Source organism: Astyanax mexicanus, chromosome 9 (assembly GCF_023375975.1).
Source record: "Astyanax mexicanus isolate ESR-SI-001 chromosome 9, AstMex3_surface, whole genome shotgun sequence".
In the NCBI taxonomy this organism is placed as follows: domain Eukaryota; kingdom Metazoa; phylum Chordata; class Actinopteri; order Characiformes; family Acestrorhamphidae; genus Astyanax; species Astyanax mexicanus.
The window spans coordinates 25,322,623-25,348,491 of NC_064416.1; the positions used below are offsets into that span (position 1 = coordinate 25,322,623).

Here is a 25,869-nt window from a genome sequence, read left to right on the forward strand (position 1 = left end):
CATTATGTAATGTTAACCTACTTCATTATGCTGGCATTTTATAATGTCACCAGAGCAAGATTGAGGGGGGAAGTGAGGCAGAACCCAGTATTGCATAAGCACGTCTACATCAGATGTCATTTCTGTCATCCAAGCGTTGAGAGATTTGTGCCACAGCTCGATGGCTGAACGCTGAGATTTTGTTAATCAAATGTTTTTTTTTTTTGTTTTTTTTTTCTCTCAGTGCTGGGGGGGTTGTTTTACACGCCAGTGAGGCATCGGTCTGTTCCGTGTTCTTGCATTGTGGCAATTATCTCTTCCCTCACAAACAAAGAAAGTTCCTTTGTACTGAGAAAACTGTTCCCATTACTGGATGTGAAAGCAGAGCATATACATCCTGTGCAACTGCCTCTCCTAGTGCTGCTTATTCCTACTGCAGATCCTTTTAGAGATCAGTCAATCAATACATCAGTCAATTCACTGTTAAAAGATGGCTGTATCCATAGGGCAGAATTACGGTCTAATGAATTGGAAAATAGATTGCTGATCCCAACACTAGCACCAACGATAACATTATACTTGTATGTTTCTTTTGCTTGATTTAAATCGATTGACCACATTTGTTTGGTAAAATATGAATTTGAGTTCATCATGTATTATTATAGTTTAACCCTTTAACAGGCACTGTAACCTGCTCTTGCATATTAAACCCGGGCTGTGACCAAAATTGCTCCCTGTTTACAGGCATTTTGTGTACATTACAGCATAATTTCCCCAACAACTTTGCAAATTCTTTGCACTTGGCAGTTTTGTCCACCTGTTAAAGCAGATTTCCTTCAGTCAATTTCAGACCAATTTGGCAGATAACCCCACAATTTGGCAACAGTGTGTGTGTGTGTGTGTGTGTGTGTGTATGGGACCAAGGTTGACTCGTGTAAATGACGAGGTAGTGTTTGTATTTACTTGTGTTGTCATCACTACTTAGTAAACTAAATAATCTTTCCCTATTTAGTGCAATACTAATGAGGGAGTATTGAGCCATTTGAGTTGCAGTCCTGCTCTGTATTGCCCATATATATACATTCTATAGCCAAACATTGTATTATATACTGAATGACCATACAATTAAAACTACAGACAGGTGAAGTAAAGAACTATTATTATCTCATTACCATGACACAAAGGTTAAGATTGATTAGTCAACATGTGAGCAATCATTTTTTTGTTTGTGTTGGAAGCAAGAAAATGGCTGCAGGATGGTCTACACATACCGCCCAGCTGTTATTGTCCCCAGTATCACTGCTAGGGTGGACTGACTTTCATTCCAGATTCTCACACCAGCAGATGGGGCAGTGTGTTGCTCCACAGCAAAAGCAGGATTAAAGTTCTCCCCACGAGGCCTCCATACTTGAACCATCAAGTCCCAAACAAAATCTGGAAAAAAAAACATAGTATCATTTTACAATACCAAAGACACACCAACATGCCAAAGTACGGTTGATGAATTTCCTCTAAATCCCTAAAATAGGACCAATTATGTAAAAGTCTGTCAACTACGCAAAAAATTCTTTGAGTGCTGCAGATAATTATTTCAATGATCTCTCACCTAGAGGTACACTGCCCAAAAGTAGCATGTGTAGGAGTTTCTACTGTCACGGGACTATTAAGGACTGGACCCAAGTGCAAAGAGGTAAGTAATATTTGTGTAAGGATTTATGGATGTGAAGTGGTGTGAGAGGGACTGCTTTATGCTGGGCTCGAACTCCCAACCTTGACAGTGCTGGGCCAACACTCTACTCCTGCGCCACTGGCAAGGACAGGCAGCTGTTGGAATAACACCCTCTTAACTGAGGAGGGAAAAAGGCGGGAAAACTAAACAAAGGCGATGCCACATGGCATTGCTCAAACAAAGGAAAGGCAAACAAACTAAAAAGGAAACTTAGGACAGACTTGCTAAAAGAAGTCTATTTCTTTGGAGCTCTTTTCTTTTTCTTTCTTTCTTTATTTCTTATTTCTTATTTCTTTGTTTCTTTGTTTCTTTTGTAAGTTTTTGCTTTCTCTTCAGATCTCTTATTTTCCTCTCTTTTTTATGAGATCTTTTCTTTTCCTTTTATTTTCTTTTTATTTTCTTTTATTTTCTTCAGTACCCTATGTTACCGGTCACCCCTCTACAAAGGTGTGGCAAGAGGGTGCTGCTTTCCTTGGTCTTATATACCAGTGCCAGCAGGTGTGTCTCGTTTGCACTGATTACCTTCTGGCATTCTGGGGTTTTTGTGCTCGCCCCCTGCTGGCCGCTGGCAGCACTGGCCGACCCCTTACATCTACAGGTCAGTCTATTTATACAAAGAGAGTTTGACACATCTAGAAAAATCCAAAATACAGAATGTGGATTTGAGTGAACTACGACTTTAATTTGTAATATTTAGAACAGTAAATGGTCTTCCTCTATGGCTCAGCACCACTACAGTATAGCTCTGCTCCTCCTCTGTTCTAACAGAGCTAAAGAATAAGCACTTCTAGCTTAGGGGGAACCATCGTCATAATGAAACTGATTTTCTGTCTGCCCTATATCACTTTTATTATCTTTCTTTTTCTCTCGCTTTCTCTCTCGCTTTCTTTCTCTCTCTTTCTCACACACACACACACAAACACACACACACACACTTATTCTTTTCCCATTCTCAGCTTCAGCTATACTGATTTTCATAGATCTCTGCTATCTTCTGACAGCTGCTTTCAGGGTCCCTCGCAAGTCGACTTTTTTCAGATCTAAAAATGCTAATTTGGCGTGGTGGCATTCTTTTATCTGATTCGCTCCCATCCATCTGCGTGCTGACAGCCCTTGCTTCTAGATTTACAGTCAGCTCCCAAAGCAGGCCCTGCAGGACTAAAGAGAAGGAGGGGGAGAGAAGGGGGAGAAGTGATTGAGTTGGAGAAGGAAAGGGAAGAATACTGGTTTGTTTGAATTTGTGCCAGCCTTAAAGACAGAATTGGAAGTCTGGACTGGGAAATGTTATTACTGCATCCAGACCTTTATGGGAAATAGAATATTAAGAGTCCACTGGATGTTTTACAGTCTTTATAACAGAATGTCCAATTTGGTCAGTGTTCCTTAATCATTGATAATATCCTTGATATGTTTAAAAAAGGAATATTGTTGATACAATAAGAAAATATTGTCATATTGCCCACTTCTAATAAGGCATTGTGTGTATTTCAGTTTAAGCAAGTTTGTCTTATACTTTTAATTGTTTGCTGAGCTCAGTTAATTCTGTCCGGCTCTGTGTCCTCCAGGTTCCAGACATGCCACTGGTGCCTCTGTATGAGAGGCTGCTTCTGAAGAGCACGTCCACCCTGCCCCTCTCTATGGAGCTCACCCTGGCTGAGCCGTTTGGACTTTGTGACCATGCTGGAGATAACACATTCGCCACTTCTAAGGTACACTACTAAAACGTTGTTTGTGAGAATAACGTTTTAAAGCAAAACTGTGTTCTCAGAAATGAGGTAGCTCTATGCATTACTATGCATTAGAAATGATGTTTGGAGTTGGGACTGTGGTGAGTTGGTTATCAACTAACATTCTGACCTTATGGTGGTACTTGGTACTGAATGCAATGAAATCTTTAGGCAGTTCTCCAAAATCTAGTAGAAAGTTTTCCCTGTATCGCATATATAACTCCTGTTCATTACAATTTTTTTTATAAAGTCATTGGTATTATTAGGTTTCACACTTACATTTTGGAACATTTCTGTATTTTTCTGTTTCTGTGTGGTTGTGTGTTTGTAGAGTCTGGTGTTGGGTGTGGGTGCTGAGATTGAGCTGTGGGTGCGCTTTGACCCTTCATACCAGTCAGACCTCGTGAGCCGTGTGGCAGAAGTGGTGCTGGAGGTGCAGTACAGTGGCCACCCTAAGCGTGACTACGTGGCCCTGCGAGGGGAAGTGCACTTTCCCAACGTACACTTCTCCAGCAGTGTGTTGGACTTCGGGTGTGTGCTCAACCACACTGAAGCTCAGCAGCAGATCACCATGACCAACTGCAGCCCACTTCCTGTGTCTTACCACTGGACCTTCCTGCTGGACCAACAGCAGATCTGCATCAGGTAACAGTCTGGAATTTAGCTTATATAGTATGTTCCTTTCTTGTCTGTTAATAAACTAAATCTAATTCATTAAATGGGGTATAATGCTAAATTCTGAGCTGAGTTGTTTCTGGTATTTGCTTTAACCTGTTTCGTCTGATTAATATTTAATGTATTAATATACATCAATTCCTGCATGTCAGCCCTCCAACACAGATCTGTATGTACTTTGTATTTATGCTGCATCACAAAAATTGACCCTGGCTTTTGGACTTGTTGCTGAAAACAGTCTGATCTTTTTTTATTTTTGGTCTGAAGTATGTAGTGTCCATTCTCCCAAAAAAGTTAATACTGTGGAATACTGATATGTGAAAGGTTTGCCTAATAATCCCTTGCACATGTGGTTCTATTAGCTATTAGTAAATGGTGGTTCTTAATGCAGTGCCATTTGAGGGATAAGTGATCATGGGTGCTCAGATTAGTCTTGCACCTTTGCCCTTTACACACAAAAATCCTTGAATGGTTTCATGATTTTATCACCTGGAGAGAGAAATATCCAAAATCACTTAATAGTTTAATAAGGGACATTGTTTTTATATTTTTCAAAATTTTTCTCACACATCTTTTACAAACTGAAAATCCTCTGAACATCTTTTCTTTTCAAAGACTCTTGTGCATACTGTTTTTGTACCAAATAATGATTATATTATATTACCTGTTTATAATCATCATCATTATTCTTTTTAATCACCTTACTAGCCATAAACGTATCCTGTCCAACTTATCCCTGTTTTTTTTTTTAACTAATGTTCCAGCTATCACTTGGTGGCATCACTCCATAAATATTAGATTAGACTATTCCTTTGAGGCAAATCTCCTCCGGTGCCACTCTTTTTAGCTGCTACCTGAAGGACAGGCTCACCCAAGAAATGCTAGCATAGCTAATGGTGATTGAAATACAGTTAAGTTTAAAACTCAGCATTATGTAAATGAGCCAGTGCTCACTGGTCCATGTCAGTTTCCATTCAGTGTTAGCCACATTAGCATTTTGGGGGAAATTTGACCTTAAACTTAAGCATATATCTGACTAAACCGTGGCAGATCTGGCATTAGCCAAAAATGATGCAGTCATCAGAAAAAGAAGCCAAATGATGTTATTCATAAAAGGCACAAACCAATCATATTAGTAGTTCAATTCATTTATGCCTCATTTAATAGTTCGCTGTCAGCTTCATTTTTCATGTGCTTTTCTCATGTCCTGCGTGCCAGTAGTGCTCCTGTCCCTCACACACAGATTATAAAGAGTACGGTAAAGCACTTTTTTGCCGCGTGGACAGCGCTGTGAGTTGCTTAAGGACCAGCAGGTTTTTAATAGTGAATGCTCTAGTGAGAAGGGGACAGACGGTGTTGATGCAGCTGCCAGTATAGTAGCCAATTAAGACGACATTTAGGCAGGCTGTTTTCTTCTCCTCTGTTGAACAAGAGTAGCCTGCACTACACTGCTTAAACAAAATGCTGTTCTTTTTTTTTTTTTACAAAGAGCGCTGTGTAGCCTTCACTGCTACCTGTTCTAAGTGCTGATACAAGAAAGTGGAATTGATGATTGCTTTGAGTTACTATGCTATACAGCTAGTTGTAAAACCAGGTGGACAAAAGGTAAAAATATTTTAAGATTTATTCTAAATGAACATTTTATTACAAATTAAGAATAATGGTAACCTTCACTTTAAAGATCTGATTTCATGATTTTGTGATTTTTTGCTATGGTCTCTAGAATATGAATGCCTTATGAGACATTTTTTTGGGAAGAAAGTGCTCCAGTGCTTCTCTTTCAGGCAGTTTTAGTTTGGTGGATGAGGGGGGGGTGGGGTTCTTTCGATTATTTTACTCATAAATATACATAATATGCAAATATTTCATCTCTGATTGACTAACAGCAGTGTGATGCTCCCTCCACAGCTCTGTAGTGGCCCGTCCAAGCCAAGGTGAGCGAGGCCACAAATCCTAATTTATGGGTTGACATCAGTTCTGGGGCTTTTTCTAATTTACTCTTTCTTCTGTCTGTATTCTTGGCTAATGCAGCAAATGGGGGTAGAAGAACAGTTTCATGTGCAGCATATATATGCAGCATATTTTCATGAAGTGCTAATTTTAACCAAAATTCTTTACCTTGTTTTTGTTCACACTTTTGGGCAGCTTGCCATGATAGAGTGCAAAGTAATTAAGCTGAAAAACATGATAAATAGTCAAAAGAATTAAAAATTAAATGAGTTTCTATCTACTTATTTTCATTATGACCTGTCTGACAACAGCATCCCTTAGTGAGATGTCAAGATCATGTGAGATCGGCACGTTCAAACTCAACTTCCGTTTATAGCTGAACAAATGGATAAATAAAAACCCTTTTAACCTTCTAAAGCCTTCTAGTGGTTTGGTCAGATAAGACAAAGATTTAGTTGTTTGACCAAAATGACTGGCAGTATTGATGAGATATTTATCCCCAAGGATACTGTATCAACTGTTAAGCCTGGTGGTGGTGGCATCGTGCGCTGATGTTGTTATCTGCCAGTGGAACTGCCACATTGCACAAAGTAAATGGAACAAAGGTGAAGGCGGACAATGGCAGCATAGCTGAAGCCTCAAACCATCAGCTAGACATTTGAAACTTGAATTGGAAACATTTGGGTGTTCTAACAGGACAGAAACCTCAAACACATTAAAGGTTGATATAGAGCAGATAATAGGAAAAAGATGATGTATTTTTCTTTTGCAACATCTCTCACTTTTAATATCAACAGCCGTTTGTCTTTTGCTGTCTTAATGTCACTTACGCACTTACTTAAGGACTTACGCACCCATTCACTTTACCAGCCTTAAGCTATATACCATATACCGTATTTGCACTACTGTTATTTACTATTTTTACTGTCATTCCATCTCGATCACCATCATTATTGCACTATTGTCTTACGTATGTTTATTGTGTCTTGCTGTATTGAACATATAGTGTCTCCCACTCTTTTATATTATAATTATATATCTATTTTTACTTATTTACTTATATTTATATATCTATTCCTCCCCCACACCACTGCACCTTGTTTTTGTCTCATGTATGTCTATTTGTGTCCCTGCTGTATTGTACACATAGTGTCTCCCATTCTTTCTTTTATTATATCTATTATCTGTACTTGCTGTAAAATTGGGAAGGAGAGTAACGTAATTTCAATTCTCTGTATGTCCTGTACATATGCAGTATTGACAATAAAACTACCGGTACTTGACTTGACTTGAGGAAAAGTATGTGAGAATGTAGCTAGAAGAATCGCTAAGGCCAGATTGGGACACTTCTCTGGCACTCTTGCTTTGCCCTTAAAGGTACTTGGCTGCAGTGTACCACAAACACTGTACAACAGCATTTATCACTTTTTGGAACTGTTCCTTTTTGATTTTTTACTCGCTTTTTCTTCTAGCTTAGTCACGGTCGCTTCTCAGTGTCGCAGATCTTTCCCCTATTGTACAGCAGCTCTGCCAGTCTGAGAGGGAGGAAGGTGTTCACACCTTCTGCAGTATACAGTGAAGCCTGACACCACATCTTTCAAAGTACTGACAATGCAGTGTGCCCATATTTCTCAAAGTGCTTGGAAGGGTGCATCCTGGATAACCTTTGGCACAGCTGGGACTTGAACCTGAAACCCAGCTGCTGCAGGGTGCAGTGCTGAGCGGTTCTGGGACTGGATGCGCATGCCTGAGAGGAAATGTGCATCACTTTTGATAAGAGCTGGAATTGGACAGATCCAGTCAAGCCTCACGGGCCATAAGAAGAGATTGAATAAACTGCCATGGTTGAATAAGCTGTTGATGGTTTATGGTGGAATGAAGCAGTCAGCACCCTTTCCAGTGCTGATGGGAAAGCTCTGTGCTACTGGAGCTCGTAATAAAAAAATCAACGTAGTGAAATCACTTTCAAACATCTTGAACTAAAATTGTGCTTTTAGTGTTCAGTCACTGAGAAATTGTGTAAATACTTATACTTATATACACACACACATATACATATACATACATAAACATGGTGGTTGGTCAAAACAGCAGACGAAGCACAAAGCACTGTGTTAAATCTCATCTGTCAATAGCAGGCCAGCTCCAGGCCGCATGGACTAGAGTTTTTATAGTTTTTAATTGTTCTTCAGCAGCTGCCATGTCCTGCCTCGAACGAATCAATACCCCTCTCCGTGGGACTGGAGTGCCGAACGGTGAAGATTAATCACTCCTCCTGCCTCTCCTCAAGCCGCCCACTGGCCAGGCCACCCAATAACACCGTGACCTTTCCTATCAATACCTCCGAGCCTTCAGCACACATTGTCCAGCTTGCTAATTAAAAGCCTATCAGTAATTAAAGCCACCGAAAGGGCTCCATCATTACACCATTCCACACTGTATCACCACTTGCTACGTCGGGGGGATTTCTTGCTGACAGATAGGGTTTTTCATCCTAGTTAGCTGACTCACGTTCACCATCCGTAGAAGGGAAATCTGATGAGAAAACTGATTGCTTTATCTATGCCTACTCTCCTTGAAAGTTTCCTGGGGAGAAAGAAGGGCATGATGGAGGGAGGTGCAGAGGGAAGGAGAGAGGAGACACAGTGGGATGCACTTCACTGGAGGTAAAGGAGGCTAACAGCAGGAGATTCTGGAACAGGTCTGGGATGTTTACCTGTAGGAGGGTGAAAACTGTTGCTGCCAAATTGCTTTAAAGTATGCTTTGCTAATTTGCAGAAATAAGGAGAATGAATTGTAAAGATGGATGTCATCCATGAATGATAGCACAGCTTAAAGTAGCTCTTTAGTACCCATTTAGTAGTCTTTCCAAAATATTGTCTGCAGTTATTGTAAGACAGGTCACTGCAGGTCTATACTATTGAAGAATCCTTCCTCGTAGCCTGTTGTTTACACATATAGAACAGTCTAATAAGGCTACACAAATAATTTATACATCATTTTGAAACATTTAAAATGAACTCTTCTCTGAAGGCTTAATTGTCTACAATTTTTGCCCTATTTACATGTTGGTGTTTTTGGGTAATGGACGGCCACAAAGGATACCTCAGTTGCGTCCATAAAATCCTGCCAAGCATCAGCTGCGTTTTTCGGCTGTATATAAACAGTTTCCTGTGACGTATTGGCCTAGATATGCATCCCATCTCGGCTGCATCCTAGGCATTGGAACACAGCTAATAACATCTTTTTAGGAGCAGCATTATCCATAAAACTAGTGCAGATTACACATTGCTTGGATGCATAAACTACACCACGACAGAAATGCTTGCCTGCCTGTTAGTTCACTGTGTTTTTGTGCCTTTAGTAAATACTCTTCTCTGTCCCCCATGAACCTCCATTTGTGCATGTCTTCCCACAAGAGTCCACGGTAGTCTTTCTACAGTGCATTAGATTCCACAACGAACACTCTAACTCCCTCAAGGCTGTCAGTTCTGCTTAATTGAATTGTTTGCTGTGGATTGTGAAGTGTCGAGGGATTCATGTCAGAAGATGATATCCATGAATGTGCAAAAACAAAGGGCAGTGGGACAGAACAGAGACCACCGAGCACTTCAAATTAGATTTGTTGAAGTGAAAAAAGAAAGAAAAAAAACATGCTTGTTTTCACGGAACTACTTCTAGATGTGTCCTTTTGTGAGGAGAGCATTCATTATCTGTGATAAATAAAATCCGTTCAGCCTGCATGAATGAAAAGACTTCAGTGAGCTTTTATTCTCCATACAACACTGCCCCCTGCTGTTCCTCCACAAAACAGCATGGCACTTCATTTTACTCCAGCTCCATCGCATTCGCCACTTTGTGAGATTTCAGTGAGGAGATTCAGGCTGACAGCTTCACAACACAGAGCAGTTGTGTTTGGACATGTGACACATTGCCTTTACCTTCACAGTTGGATCTTTCTACACCAGAGGGGGTGGAAGAAGGAGCAGATTTTTAATATTTCCAAATGTTTTACCCATGAAATGTGGTCTTATTGTTTCTAAGTTTTGCCATTTTTATCTCCAATTTGGAAGACCGGTTACATTATTAGGACTCCCTATCAGTGGCAATGCTCTAAGGGTGAAGACAAGCACATGCCTCCTCTACCATATGTGAAGCCAGGGATCACCTTTTTCCAAACTGACGTTAAGACAGCATCTCTGGGTAGCCAGCACACTCGGAGGAAAGCGCAGCTCCCCAGCTCTGATACATCAGCCAACAGATGCCTGTGCTGACCAACATCACACTGGGAGCGATGTAAGGAGAGAGCTTCGTCTACCCACCCAGAGAGAGCAAGGCCGATTGTGCTTTTTGTTCTTTTGGAATGCTGTACCCACCTCTTTCTCACCACTTTCCTTGGACTGGATGGGTTGGGCTCAAGAAAATAATCTGTGATGTAGGCATCTGTTTTTTTTTATCTTATTTTTATTTTATATAAAGCTATGGCTTTTTAAAAAAGTTGCACAAGTGCACAGTGCACAGTCCACTTGTCTGTATTACGCACTTGACTTGCAGCGCGGTGTAGTTCATAGTCTTATTGCTGTTTTTTGTGTTTTTTGTATATAGCTCAATCTAAAAAAACAATTGTTTAGAATTTATTTTCTATTCTTAAACCATGTTAAATTAGACTAGAGAAAAGTCATTCAGACATCATTCTTGTAGCCTAATTTGTCAGTTTTTAGGCCTGTGGATTATTGTTCTCATTGTTCATATTTTAATCTTTTGGAGATCTGTTCTTATTATTGTTTTTTTTTAATAATAGGTCTTCTTTAGTGTTGCATCATTCTGAACAGATTTTGGACATTCATACATGCTGAAAATGTTTTCTTAAAGCTCAATTTTAACACTCTACTTTAGCTCAGGCTAAAAATGACAGTGTATGGGTCGGGCGGGTCGGGCTTGGGCTGTGTTGGGTTGGTTAATTGGCTACTCTAAAGTGCCCTGGTGTGTATGTAAGTATGTCAGTATGGCTGTTTTTGGTTGACAGTGCCATGTGTGTGATTGGCTGGTGCCATTCACTGCTATGTATAAGGTTCAACTGCTGAATGTAAAGGATTGTATGAAGTGCTCTAGTAAGCCTCTTTCTAGAAAGAAGCTATATAAGTAATAATTAATCAAATTCTAAACGATGTCTGTGCCTGAGGCACACGCCATTGTACAAACCAATAACTTCAAGAATAGAGTGAAGCAGCTGGTGTAGGTAATAATTGACAAGATGTAGCAACATTCTTTATATTCTCTAAACTAACCGGACTAACCATGCATAACAAAATAAAACAAAATCATGAACCTTGCCCCTTTGCACTTTGCTCCAGTCCTCTCAGTTCCCTGTGCATCTATCTGGTGCTGTTTTCTGTGCCATCCTTGTTCAGGTCCTGAGATATCCTGAAGGGACATGTTGTGATAAATGACCCGTATTCAATTATTAAACGCTCTTTGTAATTAATGGCTGCAGTGACAGAACCAATTTCAATTTGCCCTGACCGTAGAGGCTGGTGGGCCAGAAAAGAAAGAAAGAGAGTGACCTGGCAGTTTGATTCCAGTTGAGAGTTAATGTGGTTTTGATGTTTCTTGATGAGTCACTGAAACCCCTTCTTAATTTATAAACTCTGGTTTCAGGCAAATTGATGATCAGAAGGCTTGGATGGGAAAGGAACGACCAAAAGAGAAGGAAGACTCTGAGCTTGACATGGAAGAGAGAGTTTCCTCCTCAGCTTACGACCGGGATTTGCTGGAACTGGATTCAGGACTAACTAATGGCCAAGACAGCTCTACTCCACATGACCAGGGGATCAGTACAGCATCACCCACTATAACAGCAAGTGTAGGAGTGCAGGAGGTAGGCAGAGTCACAAATATGATAACTTGCATCTTGACTCGACAAAATAAAAAAGTCCTGTGATTCGACTTTTACCTTCACTGACTTGGACTTAAAATCAGACTTGGGCTATTTTTTATTATTTATGTCTAAGTTTTATAATAAATAATAGTGGCTCACAGGGTTTGTATTCATGGCATGGTTCTGTGTCACTGTAAAAACATACATTATATCATGACTTTTTATATATTTTCTGTATCTGTTTGGTTTTATTTAGCATAATAATGATAAACATGCCTGCTGCACAGACCACATAGCTGATCTTTTCCTGTGTAGTTTCTTTTTGTTTTAATGAATGCAAACCTTTTGATTTATGATTAATGCCAGTTTAATCCTAATTTAATTCTAACCAGTCATCTACTTTATTGGTGTTAAATATTGAAATGGACTTTAATATTTGGTGACTTGACTTAACCAGGACTTAAAGTTTAAGAGTTGAGACTTGCTCATATTGACTCGGGACTTGAGTGTCAGGACTTGCAACATATTGACTTTTCCTACTATTGGTAGGCTGTGTTCAGTAGTTTTTTCTTTTATTTGTTGTGTCCAACAATATTCCAACACATTTTCTCCCCCCTTCCTTTCTTTCCTTCTCACAGGTATTTGACATCTCGCCAATCTTTGGTGTACTGCGGCCTGGCGAGAGCCAGCTGGTGACCTTCTCGTTCTTCGGAAACCCTGACATTAGTGCCGAAGTGTTGGCACTTTGCCAAGTTGAGCATGGCCCTACCTACGAGATCATCCTCAGAGGAGAGGCTTCCCTGGTTACATATGCTTTGGACACAACCGACATTAACTTGGGCTATCAGGTTTCTATTACTCCTGTATCCTATGTGTCTGGTTATTTTATGTTGTTTATGTTGTTTTTCCTTCTAAAAAAATGTTATTTTATCTCTTTTCAGCTCTTTGACCGAGTATCAGAGGCAGAGGTGACTATAAAGAACACAGGGAGAGTAGGGTTTGATTTCAGTGCTTTGCTAGATGATGAGCAACTGTCTTCTGAAAACCCCTTACCTGGCCAACCCCTTGTCATTCCCAGCAAGGTGAGGTGGTCTATTAAAGTGCAGACTTTGACTTAACAAAATTGTACCACATTGTACATTTCTGTACAATTTTAGAGAAAGAAGGAAATACGCATTGTGCAAATGTTTATGAATCACAAACTATTTGATATTTCAGATAACTTTTACCAAGGTTCAAAGTTAATAAACTAGATACATGTAGGATTGCTAGTTTAATTGCACATGGCACTCAGAATGATTTGGCCTATTTAACCTTATACACGGTTTTGCCATGACCCTCAAAGTCCCCTGACTTAAACACAATCTGAACTCTCCAAAAGGACTTCAAGTCATAATCTCATAATCTCACAAAATCTCACACTAGTGTTTACTAGCTGTATTTCTTGTCATATGGGTTACTGATAAATCCTGACCATGCAAGGTGTGCCTTTTGGAAATCAGGTCATCTTTTATTATGTAGCTATTCACAGTAACATTTACTTTGATCAGGTTGCCAAAATGTGCATGCCACTGTATCTTAAGGGGCCAGTTGTTCAAAAAATGTAATCCGGATCAAAATTATCCAGATTTGGTAATCACATTTTTTGCTATCCAGGATCAGGTGATCTGTCTTACTTTTAAGCCAGTTTTTCAAAGCAATATTGGATTGGATCAACCTGATCCAGAAACACAGTTTTCAGGATTACCTAATCCGGATTACCAGCTATGTAAAAAACAGATAGAAGAACCAACAGGGGTTGATGACTCCTTTTCTTGCAGTAACAAGATACTGCTTATTGCAAAACAATACGAGCAATCGAGTGTTCTGCAGAGACGCTTTGCATGCCTTAACTATTTGCGAGTCGAACCACAGGGAGCATGCAACATAACACTTGCATGTATTGTCCTGCCCAACGTTGCTACCAGACGCAATGTCCCTCTCTGTGATGTTCATGATGCACCTGAGCCTGTTGAAGAACCAGAACAAACTCTGGTGTTCTTTGCAATTGTTCGAAATTATTTTTGACAGCTTCATATCTGATAAATGTTTCTTTGACATTAATATACAGTGATGAATGACAGTGACGTAGATGAAAAAATGAATATATTATTTTTGTTTGTTATTGAAATCTTTTGGGGGGTTTATTTAATGGGGTCAAGATTGTTTTTATTTTTACGTTACTATAGTAAAAGGCTTAATTGGTAGCCAATGTCTACTTTATTACTGTAACGGTTAAACAGGTCAAGTGCAAAATAGAAGTAAATGTATATACACTAAATTGTACAAATGTATTTTTTTTTACTTTAAAACTTTGATTTTAAAGTTTTACCACATTTACTTCCTGAAATCCCCCTTGAAATCCTACCCCTTGTTGGGATCAGGGTAATCCTGTTTTTTTGGATCAAAGTTATCCAAATCCTACTGAAAAGTTTTGAACAACAGAAACTGAAGGTTTGATCCATTTACAAACTAGGATTGGATTAAGTGATCTGATCCGATTTCAGAATGCTTCTTTCCCTTTTGAACAACCCGTTTTCCAGATTTGATCCAATCCGATAACCAAAATCCGATCAGATTACCTCTGAACAACTGGCCCAAGATGACAGAATGGTCTGATGCAATTGATCCGATTGCAGTATGTTCAAATCCTGTCTTAAATCACAGTTTAAATCACATCCTGCATCACGCTGCTTGCCATCAGCAGACATATGTATCGGAGGAGGCATGTGATAATCTTCACCCTGCATGGTGTTGAGGGCATTTGCTATTTGATAGAGGGGCTTTAGATTGGGATTGGGTAATTGGTCTTCTGAATTGGTGAGAAAATAGGATAAACTTTTGAACACATGTAAAATACATAAATAAATAAATAAATAAATAAATAAATGTAATAATTGCAATGCATTAAAATACCTTTTCTAAAGGGCCACATTGAGGCGAATACAGAAATGAGGCTCACAGTGTACTACCTGCCTGGAATCCCAGAGGTTTTCGAGAAGACTTTCCTGCTGCAGGTGGCCTTCTTTGAGCCAGAGGTCATTACCTTAAGGGGAGAAGGTATCTTTCCTAGAGTGGTCCTGGACCTTCCCAGAGATTTAGGTAAGGGCTTTGTAACTGTAATACTGCTGACCATGGATATGACTCCAGACCTGAGAGAGAAAATACTGCATACTGTCTTTGTGGGTAAAAAGCTTTAGGATGTATGGCCACCTTATGACCGTGTTAGTCTTCTTTAAACATCATCAATATGTAATGTAACCCCTGTGTAGCTACAAATCAGTGAAGAGCAAAGTTATTTTAATTTTCCTAATTTTACTTTTTTTGTTTATTTATTGCACATAAACAGCTTGAATCTTTCAGTCAAGTGCATATGCAATTCAGGTTCAGCCTAGTGGCCAATCCCACTTAACTTTTACTTTTGCTGATTGTAAGCCAGCTTGAAGTCAACCATAATGGTGCTATTAATCACATACATCTAACCCTGCACTAGTTCAGAGACCTGTGGAAGTATCTCATTGATCAAAGCCACGGGGTCCTGAGCCAGCCTAGAGATTGGTGAAAGAGTGTGATTAATCTGTAGAACCTGCCTAGAAGTGCACATTCACACTTACTGGGAGCTGTGATCCAGGGAAATGTCAGCAAATGTTGGTTTTGTAAGGGAAATAAAGCAGCAACTTTGATGGGATATTGATTCTGGATTCTGCAGTGTGCTGCTTAGTCAGGCATCTACGAGTAAAGAATGCAGATCTTCGGCCTCTTGATCTGCGGGAGATGCTGTATGGATGATCCATCAGATCATTGCTTTTCAAGATGTCTTTTAAACCTGGCTGTGGAATTGCATCAAGAATTTTTTTTTTATAGTTTACATTTTATGTTTAAAAATCATTTATTTAGTTTTATTACTTTACTTTACTTTACTTTACGTACTGTTTAAATTAAGCTCAAATGTCAATATGTTTAAATATGTTCAAAAAGGTATTTTTAATAGAGTGTGCTAAGTTTAGCACATGAATGTATATCAAGTCTAAAAACATGCTTAAATCTGTGATTTTGTGTAGACAAGGAGCAGTATAACTCAGTGGTAAAGGAGGCAAAAGAGGCAATGGAAAGTGAGAGGCAAAGAGAGGAGGCACTGAGCAGACCTGCCACAGGAGAAGCTGAAATATGTGAAGAGGATTACATCCCCACTGTAAGTTCACCTCTGAGTATTTCACTTTATTGGGACCAATTACAAGACTGTTTTCACCCGTTAAACAAAAGAAGAAGAAAAAAAAAGAAGAAATAGGGCTGGGGTTTGAAAAGGTCTGAAAATCCAACTCTCCTTCACAAGCATGAAAGGGTATAACGGACTATGCTGATGACTCCTGTATCTACTATAACTGTAGATTACCTAATTTATTAACAGAAATAAAATAAATCAGAGGGGAGTCTGTTCAACTCGTTTTAATGTGGGACCCACCTGCACTTAAAGACATTCCTGTTCTGTACAGCACCTATAAAGGCAACTTACCAGACAGAAAGCATTCTACAAACCAATCAGTGTCAAGTATAAGAGACGCAGGTCATGTAGGTGATGACGACAGGACGTAGTAAAGTTCTTAATTACGGTCAGTTGCTAAACTGCAGTGTTGAGCCAAAAATTAATCATGCTGAAAACTATACAATGTAGCAAACACATCAGCCTTGATTCAGACTCTGGTCCAGACATTTAGATGTGAAAAGCCCATATTGGCTGCTGAACAAACCTGAAAAAGACTAACAGTCTATTTATAGTGACATCTGTGTATATCATGCCATGTATCATACCATAATCAGTTAAGTATTAAGACTGTGAGCAATTTAACATGTTTTATGTATGGTTTGTGCATATTTGCAGTATGACGCTTTACTGCAGATGGAAGTTGAGAGGCTCCTGGTTAAAGAACATGCCATAACTACTGAGAAATCCCAACGCGACACTAGACTAAGTGAAACATCCATATCCAGTAGCAAATGGTACAAAAAGCCTAGCAGGTGAGACATCACATCACATTTGGTCTTTAAAAAGAGATCTGTTTTAGCACAGAAGAGGAAGTATTGAATTATTTATAATGTCTCTTATCCTAACAGGTTTGTTTTGCCCGAATATGTCCTGGACTTTGGCTTTGTGATCCATGGCAGCATCCATACTCACATTGTGAAAGTGACCAACACAGGGCCTGCTCCTGTGTCTTTTAGAGCTAAGCTTCATTTACTTGCAGGCACAGGTTGGTTTAAAATGCATATCATAGATGCTGTGTGTACTTTTACATGCATTACATCTTAAGATCAGCTTGTTGCACTTTATGCATTTATGCATTTTAAAAGAACATGGTGTTTTTCATCTCCAGGTTTCAGCACTGAGTTGGACAGGGTGAAGAATCTGCCCTACTGTGAGACCGAGACCTTTGAGGTGAAGTTTGACCCGCTTGGTGCAAATCTAGAGCTTGGGGAGATTACCACCATCTTACCTATACAGGTACAGCTGCTATGGTTTTCAGCAGGATAATATAACAGATGTAAAAAGATGCTCTGTCTGTGTTTTTATGCACATTATGAAGACAATTTTGAATTTCTATATGCAGTAAATTTTCATTATTTGAAAAATAAAGTCACTGAAGAGCTTTTCAGTAACTCTGAATGAGCTTTTAACGTGTGGCCATTCTTAATAAACTATTCTAAAATTGTTCCAGAATTCCTCTGCTTGTCCCTGTAGATGAATAAGATTTTTATGATTTAAAATGTAAAATGAGCTGAGCTAAAATGAAATGGATTTGAATCTAATATAGTGAGATGCTTTGTGTAATTGGCAGGTACTGGGTGGTCCCATGGTGCAGGTGCGTCTGCGTGCAGTAGTCACCATGCCGTCCCTCACAGTCTCCACAGATGTGCTGCAGTTTGACAACATACAGTGTGGTCTGTGCCAGGTGGTCACAGTACAGCTGCACAACCCTGAGCAAGTACCTTGTGAATGGAGCTTTAGGGTGGAGGAGCAGCCCAAGAAAAAGGTACAGACTTATTGCCCATCACCTATAAAAAAAAAATAAATAAATATTACATTATATTCTGCTTATTTTTAGGAATATGTTGATATAACCTATTACAATTTTCTGTATTTTAACAGAGGTCAGAGCTGTGTGTTGACAGGAGCCTAGTGATATAATACATATCATAAAACATGGGTTGCCATTAAAAATAGTGTAATACTGCAAGCAAGATGATACTTTGTCATTTTAAGTCCATTTTAAGTAAACTATCCCAGTGTAAAATATTCACTCACATTTATCATGTGCATAAAATTTGTATTGTGCTCAATCGTATAACAGAGAACAACACTGTTTGCCACCAGTTTTTACATGTACATTACACCTAGTATCAAAGAAATGGTTGAAAATGTAGTTGCATCCAGAAGGAAGTGTCCGATTTCTGATGATGCAATAGTAAAAATATAGTACTTTTTATATGTAAAAGTAATGTGTAATGCAAGTTCAATGTATGCCATACAGCTCTGCATATAGTTGTAGAGGTTCCTAATGGTGTCCTGTGATAATTCATCCCTCGCATCATGATTATTCCTGTTTCTTTAGATAATACAATGCTGAACAAGCATTGTCCTCTTAGAATATTTCAGCTCTGGAAAAAAATAAGAGACCACTTAAAAATAATGGGTTTCTTTGATTTTTACCAAATTGAAAACCTCTGGAATATAATCAAGAGGAAGATGGATGGTCACAAGCCATCAAACCAAGCTGAACTGCTTGAATTTTTGCACCAGGAATGGCGTAGAGTTATCCAAAAGCAGTGTGTAAGACTGGTGGAGGAGAACAACATTTCAATTTTTATTTGGAATTTGGAAGAAATGTTGTCTGTAATTTATAGAATAAAACGATGTTCATTTTACTCAAACATATACCTATAAATAGCAAAATCAGACAAACTGAAGAGGTCTCTTATTTTTTTACACAGCTATATATCTATAGTGTGCATTCAAAAAAGGTAGGGCCACTGGTAACAGGACCTCATTAACTTATTAATGTTCGGCTCTCAAAGTATCTGTATTGATGACCAGTCTTCTGGTATTGTACAAAATTGCACCCCACACCATGACTCCAGTCTTTCTGGATGTGTAATGTGTGACAGCAAAAAAAGTTGATTTTGGCAATGACTAAGACAAAAGCAGAACTCATCCCTCACCCACCACCCAGTTTCTTGCTTTTTGGTTGATTCCTGTATATATAGCATTCTAATTTTAATTCAGACTGATGAGCACATGAAAAAATGGCAACAATTTGTTTTTTGTCCCTTAAGCTCAGTGTAGCCTGGAAGGAAGTAATTATCTACAGGTTCAACATGAGCCATGTTTTATTCCTCTGCATATAAATGACCAGTGGCTACATTTTCATTAATTAAAAACAGGCAGGTTCGATGATGAACTACAGCTAATGACCAGTTATCAACAGTATTAGCCGGAGGAGCCACAAGAGCCACGGGTACATTCCTCTCTGTCACAGTCATCTGTGCTGTATAATTATAGCTTTACTGACGTTCTACAGGTCTAACGGATAATGTAATAGGATGTTATAATCTAATATATTAATCTAAACAGTACTGTAATGTAGTTTAAATTAATATGCTGTTTCTTTGGGTGTGTGTTTAGCCAAAGAAGATTGTCCCCCTTCGCCTGAGACAGAAGGCCCGTTTCGAGCAGCTGCCTTCTCCGGCTGTCTTTGAAATGCTGCCGTCCAAAGGTGTCCTCTATCCTGGGGACAGGGTCAACGTCCAGGTCAAATTCAGTCCAACTGAAGGGGTAACGTCAAATGCTGAAGATCATATTGACTGCAGCTGTCAATATCAGAGTCTATGACTTGAATTTAATTGTTTTGTGTCCAGCTGGATTTATTGGTTTAGTTCTCTGAAAGCTCTGAAGGCTCAGTTGTAGTAAACCTTTCAGTAAAACCCACACAATGCTCTTATAAATCACCAAACTCAATCCTGGAGAGAGCCCTGGCTCCCGGTACCTCTATCAGTTCCAATGTATTTATATATATCTTAATGCAGATCTGACAGGAAGGGGTGGTGGATATGCAGCACTCATGCTTTCCATCAGGCTGTGGGGATGACACACCACTGAGCCTGAGCAATGAGCCCAGAGAGACTCTGATAAGAACCGAGCTCACACACACACTCATCCTTATCTCTGTGTGAATTGCTGTTACTTAAACACACGTGCACGCTCGGACCCACACACACACAGACTCATAAAACTGTAGTACTGACAGTTCCTTTGCCAGTGTTCCATGATAACCTTTGATTTCAGATATTAGACACTCCAACTGGAACTTTTTAGTTAATAGTGTTTTACAAGCATGTTAAAAAATATTTAAGAGTTATTCAGATTGTATAGAACAGTCAGTTAGTTTGGTCATCACTACGTAATCCAAGTTAAGCTTCAAATTATTAATACATGTGCTGAAGCTGAAACTGCTTAAATACTTTGTAGGATTTTCAGTCATTGTCTCCTCAATTTGTATAATGTGGCTTAGAGAGGAGGCCTTCTTATTCTCAGACTCCTGACCATAGAAGACTTTGGTATTAGTGGGTTTAAAATGTATGACTTCATCTGGATAACTGCACTTCTCTTCATCTGTGAAGCTATGTAGGGTAATTTCTTGAGTACTTCAATGGTTATCTGCCTTATATAAAAGAGTGAGGAGATCATTATATCAAATTTCAGCACATGCAATTTTCAAAACCCACTTACTACAGGGATATCTTGTTGAGGGTTAATAAACAGTAGACATATTGAGTATGAGAAACAGTTTCGTTTTGAAAATGAATGGAGTTAACTCAAAAAATTATTCTATGTACATCAGTATCTATATTAATTTATAGTGAGCTTTTCACACAGAGTCTGAATCTGAATTATCCTAGCCTCCTGGTAAGCAGACATATTGCCTTTTTAAAAACTTAGAGACTTTAACAGAATAATATTTTAAAATATTTTCAGTCTAATCAAAAACAGCTTTCCCTTTTTTCCATCTCATTGTTTTCTTAAGATGATTTTCTATGCCGTCATTGCCCTAAGCATAATTAGTAAATGTTTCAGCATGGAATTCTGTACGAAGGCATTGTGACATTGTTTACTGTTAGAGGTACACTCTTAAAATAAGGTCCTTCAATACTTCTTTAGTAAAGGTAATGGCACTTGTTGCAAAACAAACTTTTTTGTTTTAAAAACATTTTTCCTGTCATGTGTTCCCTGAAGAGGGCATATAAAGAGAAGCTGGTGGTAGCTGTGGCTCAGAGCACTCAGCGGATCCTGCTGCTGGCCCAGGGTCATGGAGAGGAACCCCAGCTGGAGTTCTCCACCTCACTGCTGGAACTGGGCCCTGTACTGCCCTACAGTGCTGGGGAGGAGGCTGAGGTGGTGGTCCGTAACCTTTGCCACTTCCCCATTGAGTTCTACTCATTAGACTTTGACACACAGTACCTGGAGGAAGAGAAGGTGAGCATATGTTAGCGTTCAAAAGTTCAGAATAACTTTTCAATCTTTCTGTTATAAAACCGATGTTTTGGATAATACATATGAGGCATGGTTTTAATATATGGGTTACACTGTATTGATAAAATCATAGGTTTTAAATCATCTGAGGAATATATCAAGAATATTAATATTGTTTTAAGTAGCTGTTTGTTAATGGCTTACCGCTCAAATAGTACCTTCTCTGTGGTGGTCCTGTGGGATCTTTACCATTAAAGAACAGGGTGAATGAAGGATAGCAAAGTATACAGAGAAACAAATGGTCATGGACATTCTGTAATTGTTGAACTACACAGTGCTTCTATATGATAAATGTGTTTTAGTTTGTTGAGGGAAATTAGTGACCGCTGTTGTTTAAGAGGATGAAATGCATGTAAAGTTTAAGTTATAAAAGTACTCAGTTAGTTACTCATGGGTCAGAATACTCTTTGATCAGGAATGAGTCAAAGTAGTATGTTAGTTACAAAGGGTTTCTGGAAATGTCTATAATTTAACCCCAGAATTATATTTGACACTATACTAAGTAAGACAACGGAAATATTTTGTGACATAAAAAGGATTTGCCCCCTACAGATTTCTTTAGATTTTGCTTTTTTGTAATACTTACATTTTTTACATTATCAAACGAACTTTGATATCAGAGAGAAATAACCTTACCTTAATCTTAATAGAGTTTTATAGATGATTTAATTTAGTAAGAGAAAAAAAGCAATCCAAAGCAACCTGACTCTATTTCACTAGCTATAGGCAGGCCTGCCAGACCTGTAAAATCAAGGAATCATACAACAATACATACAACCTGTCTGACAACAAGAAACAGGATAAAAGATCCCAAAAAGCAACTTAATATGTCTCGATCTGAAGAAATTTAAGAGGATGAGATGAGAAAACGCTAATTGACGTCTATCAGTTTGGAAAAGGTTAAAAGGAATTTCTAAGGCATTGGAACTCCAGTGGACCACAGTGAGAGCTATTATTCACCAAAGAAGATAACATGGAACACTGGTAAACCTTCCCAGGAGTGACCGGCCTACCATAAGGGCTCCAAAAGGGCATGGACAACTCATCCAGAAGGTCACAAAAGAATCCAGAACAACATCTAAAGATGTTGATTCCTTATTAAGAAAGAGACCATAGGAGAGTTCTAAGTGAAAAGCCACTGCTGACCAAAAATCTCAAATTTACCAAAAAAAACATTTTGAAGAAAAAACAAACGAAATCTGTAGGGGGGCACATACTTTTTAAAGCACTGTATTATAAATGAAATATTGGAAAAGTGATGATCAAACCCAAAGGCAGGTAATGTAATAGAACAGGACAGTTAAATGACTTTAAACAGTCACAGGTTTAAAGGACTTGGACTAACAGAGATGAAGATGACGTGAAGAGAGGGAATTGGGGGAAAAGAATAGAATGGATGAGGAAGTGGGTTAGTTAATAAAGTGGAAGTTATGAAGAAGTAATGAAAGCTCTAAAGACAAGCTGTAGTTTTATCTGCAGTCACGATGCAGGGCCCTCGCCAAGGTGCATTTTACAGTGTATTCCAGACAGTCCTTTTTAACTTCTCACCCTTTGATAATTGCATCAAGACTAGCCGTGTCTGACTTACTCCTTTCTGTGCATCAAACTGCCCAAAACAGTTCAAAAGACTGCCTCCCAATCCTCAGAACTACTTAGCTGTAGCAGTACACTGAAGTAGTTGTCTCTCCCAAGGCTTTCCAATCTCCTCCGTTCTTATCTGAACTTGAGCTTTTTCCACACTCCGTCTCCCCAGATCCTGCGCATGATGAAAGGCTATGATGCACAGAACATGTTGCTGCTGCCCCCTCGTGCTCCTGGCCAGCCTCTGCCTGCTGAACTCCTGGACTACTACAAAGAACACCAGAGTCAGGAGCCTGAGCAGGGTATCATTTCCCATTACACTTAACAGACGGTTTGATACAGACACTAGTGTTTGAAAGCAGGAAGTTATATAATTAGTCTAGTCTTACTTTCACATGTCTGCTGTGCTGTTTGCTTTCTTTTTCATTATTATGATCTTTTGTTAACATTCACTTCATAGCTTGTCTATGATTGATTGCAACATTATGATTACGTTAAATAAAAGTATGTAAGTAAAATAAAATTATGTAAATTATTTAATAAATATCCACCCAATTTAAAGTGATAAACCTCAATCATTAGTGGTTCAATGGTGATTGGCTGAGTGAAATGAATGTGTTTCCAGTGAATTTAGTACAAAACATTCCTTTAAGGAAGGTCTAGTCACTGGTTAGTGATCTAGTAATCTTGACTACAAATACACCATGAAGACAAAAGAACATTTCATACTATAATATAAGTCAGGAATGGATACAAAAAGTTGTCAGTGAATTGACAAACTAAACAATGTCACTGAGCATTCCCTGAAGTACAGTACTGATGTGAATCATAGCTAGATATTTCTGTTAACTGCTAATGCTACAAAACAATTCATAACTGCAGCTCATTAGCTATGATTTATTGTAGTAGTAGTAATAATAATAATAATAATAATAATCTAATCTTATAATAATAATAATAATAATCTGAACACATATCTGATCTCAGCTGTGTGAACAAAGTGTATGAGTTACCTTTATCAGATTTTTGAGAAAATGCATCTCAGTGTTTCTTCATGTTGGTTTAGTGAAAGAGTGAGTGCATTTTCATGATCAATGTGCTGTTTTCCTCGAAACTGAGATAAGCAGCAACCCATGCTGACAAAGAGCTTTAGATTTATTTAAGTGCAGTGTGGCTTTCTGTGTTATCCATCAAATTCTATAAGAACTTGTTTTTTTTTTTTTTTTTTTTTTTTGGAGATCACACCATGGAGGAAAGGGGGGTGGATGTGGATGCAGTAGCTGAACCAGCTGTAGATGGGACAATCACAGGCGCAGGTATGATAAATAAAAAGATGATGTTTCGTAATCTGTGTACCTACACTGTTCAAATAGATACAAACTAATGAAAGAGTCTTCTCTCTATAATTCTCTTTAAAGAAGGTGGCACAGTCAGCAGTGTGGGTGATCTGGAAATGGACCCTGTGTCCAGAGCCATCGCTCGCCACGTGGGCATTGATCTGTCACCAGATGGACAGGCTGCACGCAATCGCAGGGGAATTGCAATTATAGTGCACGGTGCCCCACTCTCAGGTAGTGTACTGCCATGCATCTTTTAGAATAATAACATGAATTATTTTATAACAGAAACACCAACTTGAATTGAAAGTTACTGCGTTTTATCTGCATTGTAAAGTGATGCCTTTCATGTTTGTATCTGGATTAGTGTCCTGAATATCTTCAGTGTTTAATTCAGATCTGTTAGGATGATTGTCTGCTTTGTTATTTGTAAATACGGTAGTCAAATTTGATTTATGTTTCTAGACATAAATGTAGCTGCATGGGTTTGTGTGGTAAAAAGTCTTTTTTGGCCCCCACACTGTTTATCGCGTTGTGAGTGATGCACAAAACATTAAAATGAGATTTGACCTTCCAGAACATCCAGACTAAGATGCATCTGAATAAATATGACCACAATCACATTTAAAAACATTTTAACCAATTAGCAAAAATCTGATTTCATGTAGTTTCTGGCTATTCAGACTATCAAACATTAACATGGATAAAGTCTACATGTTCCTTAAATCAGATTTGGGCTGGCAATGTGAACAGACTGCCTCTTTTAATACTCATCTAATTTTTTTTGTACGGAAGTCTAAATATTTAGAATGTATTACTTCACATTACAAAAATATACTAAGAATATTTGCTAGAGAGCAGCCTGATCTAATCGAAAGGGAACTTTTAACAAACTGACATTTTTATTCAGCTAACTTTCATCTAGTCAACTTCTTTTGGCCAATTATTTGTTGTCTAAGAGAAACATACACTGCACATTTTCAAAGCAATCAAACAGGTATGTCTTATAAAATAGTAGCCTAATAATGGAATGTTACCAAATAGACCCCTGGGAGTGTACCCTTGATGTCTGCGCATCCCTAAAAAGTAAAAAAAAAAAAAAAAAAGCTATGCTTAAATGTCTTAAATCTCTTTTAATTTAACAAAAACTAGCTGTAAATCCCCAGGCATATTTTTGTTGTGCTAAACTGTCAATTTATGTCTGGAATATGGATTTCTTAGAAAATACAGGAATCACAAGCTTACTGTTAACTTTTAATCAATTGTTGTGTGCTTTTTGCCATTTTATTATATTGTTGTGAAAGTGCTCTTTATTTTGTCTTTGAGCGGGTATTTAAAAAATCTTAAAAAATCTTAAAATTAAGTTATCCATAACTGTAGATAGATTTGTA

At 38.5% G+C, this 25,869-nt stretch overlaps 1 protein-coding gene across 5 annotated transcripts in view; it reads left to right on the forward strand.

Annotated features, from left to right (window-relative positions):
- The window catches only part of hydin (HYDIN axonemal central pair apparatus protein), a 114,817-nt gene that overhangs the window by 48,347 nt on the left and 40,601 nt on the right, over window positions 1-25,869 (forward strand). For 4 of the 5 annotated variants that reach the window (XM_049483464.1, XM_049483465.1, XM_049483467.1 and 1 more), the window contains exons 22-37: window positions 3,274-3,417; window positions 3,767-4,080; window positions 11,719-11,938; window positions 12,577-12,786; window positions 12,880-13,020; window positions 14,905-15,079; window positions 16,039-16,169; window positions 16,857-16,993; window positions 17,090-17,226; window positions 17,350-17,477; window positions 17,812-18,006; window positions 19,656-19,805; window positions 21,264-21,503; window positions 23,314-23,443; window positions 24,380-24,457; window positions 24,560-24,712. In XM_049483464.1, the coding sequence (XP_049339421.1) occupies window positions 3,274-3,417; window positions 3,767-4,080; window positions 11,719-11,938; window positions 12,577-12,786; window positions 12,880-13,020; window positions 14,905-15,079; window positions 16,039-16,169; window positions 16,857-16,993; window positions 17,090-17,226; window positions 17,350-17,477; window positions 17,812-18,006; window positions 19,656-19,805; window positions 21,264-21,503; window positions 23,314-23,443; window positions 24,380-24,457; window positions 24,560-24,712 (2,683 nt within the window). The remainder of the gene's footprint in view (window positions 1-3,273; window positions 3,418-3,766; window positions 4,081-11,718; window positions 11,939-12,576; window positions 12,787-12,879; window positions 13,021-14,904; window positions 15,080-16,038; window positions 16,170-16,856; window positions 16,994-17,089; window positions 17,227-17,349; window positions 17,478-17,811; window positions 18,007-19,655; window positions 19,806-21,263; window positions 21,504-23,313; window positions 23,444-24,379; window positions 24,458-24,559; window positions 24,713-25,869) is intronic. The other variant, XM_049483466.1, reaches the window with a different exon arrangement.